Below are 13,096 nucleotides of genomic sequence, written 5' to 3'. Positions count from 1 at the left end.
TACCAGTCAACTATATTGTACATTTAAATCATAGTATCAATAGGCGACAAGAGCTATATATATAACACATTGTACGTTTAGCAAGTATTAGCCCACAAAGGCCCTTCATAGTATTCTATGGATTATTAGTCTCTGTTTCATCTTTCTTCAATTTAATTCTCTGAAATGACGAGACTCCCCAAATCCCAAAATTGGTCTTTTTACCACATGTGTATGAAACTACTTCCGACCGAGGGCCCGAGGCTTCCTTCTGTGGAATACTCCCAAAATCCCGGGGAACGGGTGGGGTGTATATAGTGCATGTCACAGCTGTGATCCCTGTCATCACTGCACTAGATTGATAGAACTTCAAAAGAACGAATACATCCCATTCTCCAGTTTCTGGGGGCCGAGGCAGTGTCCGGGGTATGAGGGGTTTCATGTGGATCTGCGATGATCATCCGTGGGTTAGATTTATAACTTCCACAACCGATGTATCTTTTAGGATGTTTGTTAAGACCAGGGCATACCCCACTATCTGGACGCTTTCCTCAATCAACCCCAACCTCAACCTATTCGTTACAGATCACGTCTGAGTCTTCAAAGAAAGAAAAATGGCAGGCGATGGTCCCAAACCTGGCTTTTTGGGCAACATCAGCAAGGACCAGGAAGCAAAATTACAAATGCTCTGGTCCGTCCTTCTCAAGGCGGGCGAAATATCCATAAGCAATGAACCTATCAATGGCTGCTCGGAGGATGATTTCAGTCCAACTCAACCCCAGAGACGGCTATCGCTCCTTGGCCGCACACAGAGCAACGTCCCCGAAAAAGCCATCCCAACCCCGAATACACTATATCACCGAAACATTATGAGATACCTCGGAGAAATTGGGGCTGGTGTGGCTGAATCAAACGCAATCAAGAAGGCCCTCTCGAAGATCACACCCACTGAGCTTCGTACGGGAATACTTGGCACTCTCAAACACGACCACCCCGATGCCCTACTTTTGCGTTTCCTCCGCGCTCGCAAATGGGACGTACCTAAGTCATTTGCAATGCTGATGGAAGCAGTCATTTGGCGAGTTAAGGAAATGCATGTAGATGACGTGATGGCAAAGGGAGAGTTACATGCCCTCAAGCAGACTCAAAACAAGGCCAGCACAAGTGAACAGAAAGCTGGAAATGACTTCTTGTCTCAAATGCGAATGGGAAAGAGTTACGTACATGGCGTTGATAGGGCTGGTCGCCCGATCGTGGTGGTGAGAGTCCGCTTGCACAAGCCTGGGGCTCAGAGTGAAGAATCTTTGGAGCGATATATTGTCCATGTGATCGAATCAGTGCGACTTACATTAGCTCCTCCTATTGAGACTGCAGTACGTATGCTGTTTGACAGCGGCGACATGAATCGGCGTCACTGACTCCACGCTAGGCTGTTTTGTTTGATATGACAGGGTTTGGACTGTCCAATATGGTATTTCACCGTTTCCGGTCCACGCAGTATCACTGTCGTTTGCATGGCTGACCTGACTGACCCTTTTCTTTTGGGTAGGAATATCCACCTGTTAAGTTCATTCTCAAGTGTTTCGAGGCGAACTATCCTGAATGTTTGGGAATCATGCTTATTCATAATGCGCCGTGGGTTTTCTCAGGTCAGTTAATCAATTTTGGTCGTGGTCAAAGATATTGTGCCTGACTATCTCTCTTTGCTTTGCTCACCGGTTCCATATTCTAGGCATTTGGCGACTCATTCGAGGCTGGATGGATCCTGAAATTGCAGCCAAGGTTGAATTTACAAATAGTGTCGCCGACCTCGAGAAGTTCATCCCCCGTGGTCAGATCGTGGAAGAGATGGGCGGCAACGAGAAGTGGTCATACGAATACGTTGAGCCCGATTCTACTGAGAACTCACGGATGGATGATACTACAACACGAGACGCACTGGAAAGCGAGCGGCAAGCTATTGGTGATGAATTCCTGGCTGCTACATCTGAGTGGATTAATGCGACTAAATTGAAGGACACGACGAAGCTCCAATCCAGTGAAAGCGAAAGAGCTTATCTAGCCGAGCGACTGCGCGTTAACCACTGGAGACTTGATCCCTATGTGCGGGCTCGTCTTCTCCTGGACCGAACGAACGTCATTCAGGAAGGTGGCAAAATTGAATTTTATCCTGAGAAAGTGCCCATGGAATGTGACATTGAAACAACCAAGGCATTAGGCGTGGAACACTTAGAGCAGGTTGGGAATGCCCCTCTGGCAAATTGTTATAAATATTGATGAATTCTGAGTTATGCGTTTCTGATTGAGATGTTCAAATTGTTACAAACCAGCTTAGCGGCCCCTTATTAAAAGTGCACGGAGACTTGTCAAAGTAAGACACTTTTACATATTGTAGTGGGAAGATAGGCTCTCCACTACAATCAGTGCGCGTCACCGTCTTTTGCTTTATGTTCCAGTTCATGCGTTATGTAAGCAAGCATTAGGACCTCGGGACCTCGGGATTTTGAGGTCACAAGTAGCAGATAGACACAGATTGATAATACACACTCCTACATCTCTCTCAATCCACTTCTTGGACAGTGCTCCTGGGTACTTTTGTATGCGAGGTTGAGCATGAAGCCAAATTACGAGTGCTGAATCGACCCGCATGCCGTAGAGCATACAGCCTTGAGCGTTCCCCTCTTCATGTAATCTTAGCGAAGCAGGAAGACTAAAAGAGAAATATAATCAGTAATCGTCAAATAACCCAAACACTTCGAATATCGTATCCGCAGTAGAAAAGCACGTCGAATAAATATTCGATATTTGCATCCGCCGTATCGATATCATCAACAGCTGTATATCTCACGAGTATCCTTGTGGCTAAACGAACTTCTATATAATGATAATATCCGGCAAATGAATCGAGGCCAGCAAGTCACATTCAGCCTGCTAGCCCTATGTATTGGTTTAATGGTGCACCAGAATATCAGATAACCAATAGCAAGGTGCGGGTACGCAGGGGTATAGCCGCCATGGGTTAAAACCCCCGTTCCCGCAGTTCTAGATGCCTTAATGCCTGTTTTTAGCTTGGGGCCTGAATTAACACTTGCAGAAAAATAGAAATACCTGAATTACTATTACAGTCGCCTTAATAAGCAAGGTACTATTCCAATTCTTTCAGCTGTCTCTCAATTCTACAAAATGAAGCTTTCTTCTCCCATACAAATGCATGCATCTCCGATTTTTGGGGTGGTTTACAAGCCTCCATGTATGAAAATGAAGCCTCTTTGATGTATGTATGGGAGAAAAAAGGCTTCATTTACAAGCTCATGATTTACAATACATTGTTTAGAGCGGTGTAACTAACGAGCCGTCAAAATTCAGGCTAAAAAAACACGCATCAAGGCATCAAGAACTGCGGGAATTGACCGGCGTCTATAATGCTGCGTAGTGCAGGGCGAACCTACGTATTTTTCGTCGTTCAATTCAACCATCTTTTATCCGAAGATCCGCAGTCCAGTCGGAACTCCTCTATGGTTCCTAATGGGGAAATTATCCGATTGCTTGAGATCCCCACGTTAATACACCACTCTACTGGCCCCGCAAAATACCTATTGACTCTAATAAGTCCTACGTATAAAGCCCCAAATTTCCTAAGCCTTGCCAATGATATAAAGACGAAAAATGTTGCTATTGTTAGCTTTGCTAGCATCCTTGTCGTTGGGCATTGATTTTGCGGCCTTGCAGCCTCGGCTTGATGATGGCGTAGTGGAAACACCACATATGGGGCCGGTGTAATCCTCAAACCTTTGGGATTCTATATGTATTACTGACATTCAATAGATGGAGCAGCTACAATCACTACTCCTGTTCACCTAACGAAACTACGATTCGTTCGAATGAAAAGGCTTTAGTTGATCTAGGCCTAGATAAACTTGGCTATCGATACGTTGGAATCGACTGTGGATGGACAGTTGCCGATCGATTACCGAATGGATCTTTGATTTGGAACGAGACATTGTTCCCCAGCGGAGTCCACGCTGTCGGCCAATACATCCATGATTTGGATTTGCTTTTCGGGGTCTACGAGGACGAGGGCATCAAGACGGGCGGTACTGGCATTGATCAAGCAGGGAGTTTGTGTGAGTTATATACTTAAACATATACAGCCTCTGTTGGAGCACATGACGTGATGCTCCTTGAGTTGCGGGACACAACCACGGCAGGGGTATATGCAAGCGAAGATTTCGCAACTGTGAACGGGTGAGGCATAAGTGAAACTTCCGAGGATTAGATCATAATATCGAAGACTGACCATGCCATCAGAAACAAAACGACGTTCCATCACTTTATGCTAATACCGCGAGCACAAATCATACCATGACCGTAGAGTTTGCCGGTCTTGCTGCCACGAAGACAACCATCTTGCTTCAATCGTTCTCAAAAGCAGCAAAAGCTCCAGTCGCGCCCTCTGCTCGAAGCGTACCGACAAAATACCCCTGACTGCTGGATCTCCGAACGAGGTAACAACTTTCTCCACAGTCTCAATTAAATCTATCCGAATTGCGTCTCCATCGGGTACATACTATGCCTGCACATCGTTCACACTTTGTGGCTCTACTAAACTCGAAGTGTGTGACGCTGGTTTCTGTACTCCTGTCGGATCAAAAGTCGGGTATATTAATGCAGAAAATACCGTTCATGCTACCATTCCAGCAAGAGTTACTGAAACCGGATCTGAACCTAGCACTGCTTCCAAGTATTTGGAGATAGACTATATTAACAATGACATTGCTTTTGCGACCAGTTGGGACTGGGGATCCAGTTCTAGGAACTTGACAATATCTCTGAATAGCGGAAACCCTGTTCGACTTGAAGTACCGCTATCCGGTCGCCATAGTGAACTCTTCGGTCCGGGCAAGAGGTGGTGGGATAGCTCAAAGTTAGGCATCTTGATCGACGGTTGGAAGAATGGTTCAAATGGCTTTGTTACTGGAAATGAGGTTGCTGGAGATGTCTCACAAACCTATGGCGCTGATTTTGTTGGTCTACGTTTATATGACTAGCTTTCTGCTTACCGTCTGTGAATGGAGGGGGTTAATGCGAGTAACACACTCCCTGCTATTCTGCCTGAACCTACAAGGTAGATGAGATGACGGGGATGGTACAATATGTTGTAAGCCATGTTTAATATACCTAGGTACGACTTCAGGGCTGCACATGGCAGGAAACTACAACAATACCTAGGTATATCTAGTGTCTAAGGTCCGTTCATTACTATTTCATCCAAATTTTATGACTGGCAGAATGAAACGCAGTAACCGGCAAGACTTTCTTCTTCAGTGATGTACGTGCAAACAAGTCTTTGACTTTGTACATCTTTCAAGGATATATCTGTGGGTAAAGGTTTGATCTCTATTCCGGGCCCATCAATCAGCAGGCATTGACTGGTTTTATTGCATGACAGTAAACTTGGACGCCTTCAACATCAGGAGGTCGAATTCATTGTAACTATAGGTCATTCCACATTGTTACGAGAGTTAATTGCGGAAGATTATTCAATCCACAGGCGCACGCACCTCCTCTGCAAAACCGGCACGGAACCAAGCGAGTGTCGCACCATTATGCCCTATCTTTGGCATTCTACAAGCTTTAAAGTGATAACAATCGACATCAAGCGTCCTCGATCGGAAATAACCGCCAATAAGGGCGTGGTGTACAAGTGCTCCGTACACATGATCGGAGTTAGATAGAACCAAGTTTCTGGAGCACGCAGGAACCGCCGGACTCCACGACTTGGGCAGTAGCGAGGGTGGAGTTGTAGATAGGCACCAGACCTGAAGTCCAAGCACCGGTCACGAGGAACGTGACCATCATTTATTGGGCATCCCATCATGGTTGTGATGTATCATTGATCATATTCCCCGGTACGGTACATGGAAATAAGAACATTGGTCGAGATAGGATCGACCCGAGATATCCAATCACGACGTTGATACACTCACACCGAGAGCGTCAGTAGTGGGTCCGGCACCCAGTCTCCGAGCTCCACCTACCTCGGTAGGAAGTGGGCAATAATGGATGCGTCTTCTGCCAGACAGCGCACCAACCCTGGAGTGGGTCAATGGTTATGTCAGCCCCTTGGCTCTAAAATTATGAAAGCCAGGATCCCCGAGGAATTTTCTATTGTTCTACCTAAAACTTTTCTCTATATTCTATGCTACCTTAATCTGTTGTCCGAATAGCCAATCTCTATTTATGCTTTCTTCACCAGGACCGCCGGTCACAGTGCGCTCGGCACTGGTTTCCGATGCCGCCCGAATTGCCGAGCTGGGTGCCCATGTCTTCTCTGCCAGCTTCGCCCACTCAGTAGAGCCCCACGAGCTCGCTGCATATTTGAAAACATCATACTCAACGGCAGCAATTCAGGAAGATTTGACTGATGACTTGAAAAATGTCCTTGTTGCCACGGATGGTAATGATCAAATCGTGGGCTTCGGTTATCTGAATCGTGGAAGTGACGAGCCTTGCCTGGCCAATGTGGATCACAAAGTTGAATTACAACGGATATACATCGATCCCATAGCCCAAGGAAAAAGCGTTGGTAGCTTACTGGAAAAGAAACTCGAGTGCCTGGCAAGAGAGCGAGGTTTTCGAAACATGTGGCTTGGTGTTTGGGAGGAAAATGACAAAGCTCTGCAGGCATACGAACGATGGGGGTATCGAGTTGTGGGTGATCACAGATTTACCATTGGTTCGGTTGTTCAAAAGGATCTTATCATGCTTAAAAGCCTTTAATGACAGAGGACAATGTTTGAAATCCAAGTGTAGATAGCTAGATAACCCAATTACACTTCAACCATACTGGCAGATCGGAATATCGCTTCAGCAAGTCCATCACCTCTGGGATTCGCTGGCTCGTCGAATTCAGTTACAGTTATTATCATTTGTCCCAGGGGACATCCTACCGCGAAAGAAGAAAATAGTAAATTACACTCGAATTTACTTGCTGTAACATTGTACCCACGGTGATCAGATACTGGGTCGTGGTTTGGCCTCACATGACACGGCTCCATAAAACCCCGTTACTGAAAGGCAAGAATCTCTGAGCCCCCCCTGTTAAGTTTACAATGTAAAAAACGCCTAGTGGAGATTCAATCTCGTATCTCGCGAACAACTTGTGGCAAATCTCCAGTCCCACTTTCTCCTCTCTACGGAGGAGTATGTTGCAGTAATGCAATGAATAGATCACATGGTACAAATGCCCACGGCCGGGTGCAAGCGGTGTGTCCGCGGTACAACTGGAATAGTAATATTTAAGTAAGGACGTAGTCGGAGGTCAGAGTTCCGACCAGGGCTTCTCTTTTTTTAAACAAGGGCTTCAATTTTGGGTGGTTGTGTCAACAATCCGCAAAAATCCAGAAATACCTCATTAGAAAAAGATGAAATCATACCGTGTATTGACCTTGATACTGCTTGGGGCTACATCATTCGCCTGCACTGGACATTCTCATGAAGCTGAAGGTTGGACTAAAGAAGATTTGGCGGAGCTCGAAGCGAAATGGGGACAGAATGTAAGTATTTACAATCGCGTCATTGGTTAAGTGGCACATTTTGATATATTAATTCCAAGTACGCTTTCTCGGGGATCAGCACATTTGCCAACCTAGAGCACACTAGATGCCTTCTCAATCCGCGAGAAACCTTCGACATTGCTATCGTCGGTGCCCCCTATGACACAAGCGTCGGCTATCGACCCGGTGCTCGCTTCGGACCCCGCGCTATTCGCCATGTATCTGGACGGCAGTCGTCATTTCGTGGTTTTAACCCTCGCGCTGGCATCAATCCTTATCAGAGTTGGGCTAAAATTATTGATTGCGGAGATATCCCTGTCACTCCTTTTGACAATGTTATTGCCCAGGAGCAAATGACTCAAGCTCTCAAGCAACTTGGTCGACATCAAACTGTGTCCGGAGTAAGCTCCAGACCTAAGCTTTTGACCCTTGGCGGTGACCATAGTCTATCATTACCGGCCCTTCGAGCTCTGAACGAGGTCCACGACAGGCCAATTCAGGTTTTGCACTTCGACGGTAAGTTCACTTGTGGCTCAAGTCCGAACTATTGCGTCTCTGACAATGGCCTAGCCCACCTGGACACCTGGCATCCAGAGGCATACCCGTCGTATTGGGGAACCACTCATTTTACCCATGGCTCCATGTTCTGGATGGCCTACCAGGAAGGATTGTTGTGCAACTCATCATCAAGGCCATCTGTTCACGCTGGTCTCCGCTCCCGCTTGGGTGGCACTGGTTGGAAAGACAACGACGAAGACGCTGCTCAGAACTGGTTGAGAATTCCAGCTGACGAGATTGACAATATCGGCACGAGAGGGATCATTAATCAAATCCTAGGAATGCTAGGAACTGAACAGCCTGTTTATTTGTCGGTAGACATCGACGTATTAGACCCGGCTTTTGCACCAGGCACTGGCACCCCTGAACCTGGAGGCTGGTCCTCCCGAGAGCTGATCAGTATCCTTCGTGGTCTGGAGGACTTGAACCTGGTAGGTGCAGATGTGGTTGAAGTGTCACCGCCCTATCAAAATCGAGGCGAGGAGACCTCCTTCGCTGCGGCACAAGTGGTTTATGAGTTGTTGACCTCGATGATAAAGCGAGGTTTGAAAGATCTTGCTAAGGAAAAAAGTCCAACGAGTGATGACAAAGATGAGTTGTGATCAATCTGATACTGTTGTGTATGGACGTCTGGGTATGGATGTCTGGGTACTAAGGCATTGACCCCTCGTTTGGTAGTCAGTAGATAGTTTGTATGGGTGATATATATAGTAGCGCATATATATAGTTATCCGTGACAATGGGAGCTTGCTCCACCTTTCTTCCAATACAACTCTCTCCTCTCTGCGCCATCATCTCTAGTCTATAGATCTCAACAGGTTATGACCCTTTGCTAGTTCCGAGCTTTTCATTTGCAACTAGCAGAGTGAGATACGCCAGCCACTGCTCTGACACTTACCCATTAGACCAAAAGGTCATAACAAAGTCAGTTCATAAGAACCGACTTGTGGCAGTGGTATATATATATAGTCACATGTTGTGGGATCACAAGAGTGCTTTATCTTCAATTTTCACCTATCCCATAGGAGGCGGGTGAATCAGCCTCACTCGGGTTTACAATGCTTTACTTACGGGTATTCAATGGATCTGGTAAGTCTAGCGCGAGTGGGACTACCCTAACTCGCGTTTTTCGTCTTATCTAGCTTATCTTTCTAATTGTGTCAATCTGGGGGGGTGGAAGAGTTTTCTGCTGGACGTTTCCGCTGTATGGTTTTCGGCCGAATGGTTTCTACCGGAGGTTTCCGCTTTAATAACTATTTGTATTATTTGTTGATATATAATAGGACTATATATAAAGGATCTCTGCCCTAGATGATCTTTTCTTCCTTTCTCTTACTCTCCGTACTTAGTATTTTAGTTATTTTAGTTGAAATCGCTCTTTTCCCTTAAAGACCTGGCTGGTAACATCGTATAATCTATCTATCTTCTATCTTCTATCTATCCTATACATCGTCGTGTGTTTTTTTTTGTTGCGACCGCTTCCAGCTTCCCATTTTCCTATTGGTTTAATTCTGCCTATTATTAGATCCACACTCCCTCATTCTGATAACTTTCACCGCTTACGGGTAGTTCTGCTAGCTGCACCCTATCAAAAATTTGAACTTTTTTATTACCAACTGTCTGATGTCCATATATTGCTATCATATACATACGTATCTGTACGAATAAAACTACATTAAGTCCCTACATCCGTAGATACCAACAATGTCGGCCCGGCTAAAATCGTTGCCAACGGAATATGTTCAGTAAAGACCGATAGGAGGGCACACTCGGAAGATTTCCGGAGCGACATGGCGATTGATGCAGCTGCCCAAGGAGGGAGTTACGTAAATAACTCGTTTAACAGAGTACTGGCATTCAGACTTACCGTTATCATACGATGTATCTGCATCTCAGCAACAACACAGCGTACTTCAAGGCCGTCGAAAGTTATTCTCAGTCAAAAGTGTTGGGGCTACTCAGCAAGGGCTAGCTACCAAGGAAGGTGGAAAGGAGGGGAGAGAATCATGATTTATTCAATCTACGAAGAGCAGGGTATTTATACCCTGAAGCAAACAACGGGCTCACTGTAGAAAACATCCATCAATGAGATGAAGCCAAAAATGCATCAATGGAATGCCTTAACAAAGGCATGGTCGAAACAAAAAGCATTATTGAGCGGTCTCCACCGTTTGCAGTAGCTTCAGCAGGACTCCTCCCCAGGATTCCCCCATTATGACTGACAATGCGTCTCTGGAGAACAGACCATGCGGGTCTCCTTGGATGGAACAACCCAAAATCCGCCGCAGAAAGCCTCCCAGCCGACCCCCTGGTCATTCAAACCACGTTTCTCAGCCGTGGTGGGACTGGGACTCGATCCACTGGAATCAGCTCGATAGTGGGCCGACGCCTAAACGGCAATATCATATTGTCAATTGATCTGCCTCAAAGTTCGCTGCGGAATTCTTGGCATGGAAACAGAACACTCAGATAAATTGTCTGGCTCCAGAGCTGGCGACCCCTATTCGTAAGCGGTTGCAAGCTAGTTGTGGTACCGGCGACCGTTTTCCGTTTTCCCCGAAGATCTGATGCGCACTATACTAGTGTCAAACTTTAGTTGAAGTTTATTTTACTTCAGAATTGGCAGGTCTATAGTTCTTTAGGCTAAAGAGGACCAATGCCGTAGGTCGATGAGAGGGAACGTTCCAGTGAGAGGCCGAAAAAGTCAATATTTATAACATTTACCTCTACTAGGAGCATGAGCTCAGATAAACAGGCGCCCATTTAGGTTTCATGAACCTCTGATATTACTGGCTACTATGGGTTCCATTGCTGTTTTGAAATTCGTCTCACAAGGGCCTGGCCCGGGTAGTGAAAGTTGATCGACGAGATCATAGGAGGGTATACATATAAAGCCAGAAGGCCCACAGTGACTTGGATCAATTAATTCTGAAATCAGATACAACGGATATGACTTCTATCTCAGAATTTAACCTGGCAGAGCAGTTTACGCAGTTCTCTCCGCCCTCGACGTCGCTCAAAATAGGGACTGTCGTCACTTTTGGCATCACTTGCTTCATTGCCACAGTCTTTCTGGCCCTTCGCTACCTTCAGGCTTTCAAGCTGACCAAGAAAATTGAGATAGATCTGAGTATGATATGAACCACACCGAGACCCGGCTAGACACTCATACTAACTACACGCGATAGTCATGATCACGTTGTCCTATGGAGTTGCGCTGCTCTATTCTGTGTCTCTTGTAAACTGTACGTCTCAGTTAATTGTGTTCAAGCTATGATCTGATCCAAATAGTCATGTACCTTCCGCAGGATGTTAGCTTAATAGATATGATGTGGGTCCTTAAGGTGAGAATCCTCTACATATTTTGATTCAAGCTTGCTTACCAGATGTAGCAAATGCTCATAAGTGTCTTGGCTTATCTAATATGCCCATCAATCACCAAGATGGCCATTCTGGCTGTCTTATTCCAAATCAATCCTGCAAAAGTATACCGCTGCACTGTTGTGGCTGTCGCAGCAACGATCTTTGTATACACCCTAGTCCTATGCATCATCACCGGAGGACCGTGTAGTCCTCTTCATCTAACAAATATGGGGTGTCTACGGAATGTCTCGATGGTCCATGCGGTTCTGAACATTGTCTCTGATCTCGCAGTGATCATCATCCCGATCCCGACGATCCATGGACTCCATTCTTCAAAGAAAAACAAAATTACGGTCGGCTGCTTGCTGGCTCTGGGATCTAGGTACGTTTTCCGTCGACACTTTGAATCTGTATCGCAGAGACAATTTCCGCTAAACCCCTATCCTACAGCGTCGTCATCTGCTCAATAGCACGGGTACCATACATGCTGAGCTATAATACATCCATCCACTCAACCAAGACCGAAGGGGTTATAGGAATTTGGTCCCTCTTCGAGATCAACTTTGGAATCACATGTGCCTGTGCAATGCGGCTCAAGCGCCTGATCTCGACATATCTACCGCGACTTTCACTATTCTCGTCGCGCGGTGCAGCGGCACTCTCCGAGGAAACGCCCGTAGAAAGGCACGTACCCCAAAGGGGTAGAGTTCGGCAGTCATACCAGCTGCACAGCATCCAGGATGGAAACTCCAGTCCGTGTATAAGCCCAAAGCACATCTCCGTGCACCAGACGTTCCAGATTGATGAACACACGCACGATGCGCCAAAACTCTTCGAAGAAACGCCCGGAGAAAGGCTCATACCCAAAAGTGGTAGAGTACGGCCGTCATACCAGCTGCACAGCATCCAGGATGGAAACTTCAATCCGTGCATGAGCCCAAAACACATCTCCGACCCCCAGATGGATGAACGTACACACGCGTATCGTGGGAACAATGATAGTAGAGACAGAATTCTGGATTGGCTTAGGATGTAGGTACGAAGTGTTAAATCTCCCTAGTGTCATATGACGTCTCTCCCCATATATGTATTTTACTACAGTGAAGGATCTGCCCGGGCGCACATCTTCCCGCTCGGCCAAAAGACCATTATGTCAGAGCTCTTAGCTCTAACATGCCCGGTACCAATATATATAGTAGCGCACATAGTTATCCGTGACAACTATCTCCCCCTTTTCTAGGAGGCATGTCCCTAGGCCTATTCAGATCTCTATCCTATGGGGGTGGGCGCAGTCTAGTAGACTGGAATTAGGGTTTTTGCTTTACTATGGGAGGAAAAAGTGGGGCCATGAGTAGACTAGAATACTTTTCACGAGTAGACTGGAATTCCTTCTCGTACGAGGATCGGTCTGAAAATTTGTAGAGTTCTATTCTATATCTTAAAGAGTATAGTATTCGAATTTTAGAGTTATTAACCTAGAAATAAAGGTGTGGTAGCCGATTAAAATTTTAAATTGTTTTTGATAGGGTGCGACTATATAATATATTAGGATATATTTACTACTATATATTAAATATATATTCTACTAATTCTACTATTTCGTATAATCTAACCACTTTAAATTAATAGGTAAATTTCGT

At 45.7% G+C, this 13,096-nt stretch overlaps 6 protein-coding genes across 6 annotated transcripts; all 6 read left to right on the top strand.

Moving 5' to 3' along the window:
* Positions 1-593: 593 nt before the first annotated feature.
* On the top strand, positions 594-2,256 carry N7519_004893 (CRAL-TRIO domain-containing protein; the record flags this gene model as incomplete). The annotated part of the gene is made up of 4 exons (XM_057291669.1): positions 594-1,352; positions 1,409-1,450; positions 1,529-1,628; positions 1,712-2,256. The coding sequence occupies 4 exons, from the start codon at positions 594-596 to the stop codon at positions 2,254-2,256; spliced, it is 1,446 nt and encodes a 481-aa protein (XP_057146480.1).
* A 1,389-nt stretch (positions 2,257-3,645) lies between these two features.
* Positions 3,646-5,027, top strand: N7519_004892 (uncharacterized protein; the record flags this gene model as incomplete). Its single annotated transcript, XM_057291668.1, has 4 exons — positions 3,646-3,755; positions 3,805-4,103; positions 4,131-4,224; positions 4,352-5,027. The coding sequence occupies 4 exons, from the start codon at positions 3,646-3,648 to the stop codon at positions 5,025-5,027; spliced, it is 1,179 nt and encodes a 392-aa protein (XP_057146479.1).
* Positions 5,028-6,219: 1,192 nt separating this feature from the next.
* On the top strand, positions 6,220-6,759 carry N7519_004891 (GNAT family N-acetyltransferase; the record flags this gene model as incomplete). Its single annotated transcript, XM_057291667.1, has 1 exon — positions 6,220-6,759. The coding sequence occupies one exon, from the start codon at positions 6,220-6,222 to the stop codon at positions 6,757-6,759; it is 540 nt and encodes a 179-aa protein (XP_057146478.1).
* Positions 6,760-7,403: 644 nt separating this feature from the next.
* On the top strand, positions 7,404-8,695 carry N7519_004890 (agmatinase; the record flags this gene model as incomplete). Its single annotated transcript, XM_057291666.1, has 3 exons — positions 7,404-7,535; positions 7,595-8,051; positions 8,106-8,695. 3 exons carry the CDS (start codon positions 7,404-7,406, stop codon positions 8,693-8,695), a joined length of 1,179 nt encoding a protein of 392 aa, XP_057146477.1.
* A 1,612-nt stretch (positions 8,696-10,307) lies between these two features.
* On the top strand, positions 10,308-10,511 carry N7519_004889 (uncharacterized protein; the record flags this gene model as incomplete). The annotated part of the gene is made up of 1 exon (XM_057291665.1): positions 10,308-10,511. One exon carries the CDS (start codon positions 10,308-10,310, stop codon positions 10,509-10,511), a length of 204 nt encoding a protein of 67 aa, XP_057146476.1.
* A 531-nt stretch (positions 10,512-11,042) lies between these two features.
* On the top strand, positions 11,043-12,426 carry N7519_004888 (uncharacterized protein; the record flags this gene model as incomplete). Its single annotated transcript, XM_057291664.1, has 5 exons — positions 11,043-11,223; positions 11,282-11,338; positions 11,385-11,437; positions 11,486-11,838; positions 11,907-12,426. Coding segments are annotated over 5 exons (1,164 nt in total), but the record flags the coding sequence as incomplete, so codon positions are not given.
* Between the last annotated feature and the right edge of the window lie 670 nt (positions 12,427-13,096).

Source organism: Penicillium mononematosum, assembly GCF_028829835.1.
Source record: "Penicillium mononematosum strain IBT 11891 chromosome Unknown utg000003l:1.0-8172316.0:1.0-8177699.0, whole genome shotgun sequence".
Taxonomy (NCBI): Eukaryota; Fungi; Ascomycota; class Eurotiomycetes; order Eurotiales; family Aspergillaceae; genus Penicillium; species Penicillium mononematosum.
This window is presented reverse-complemented; position numbering and strand designations above follow the sequence as displayed.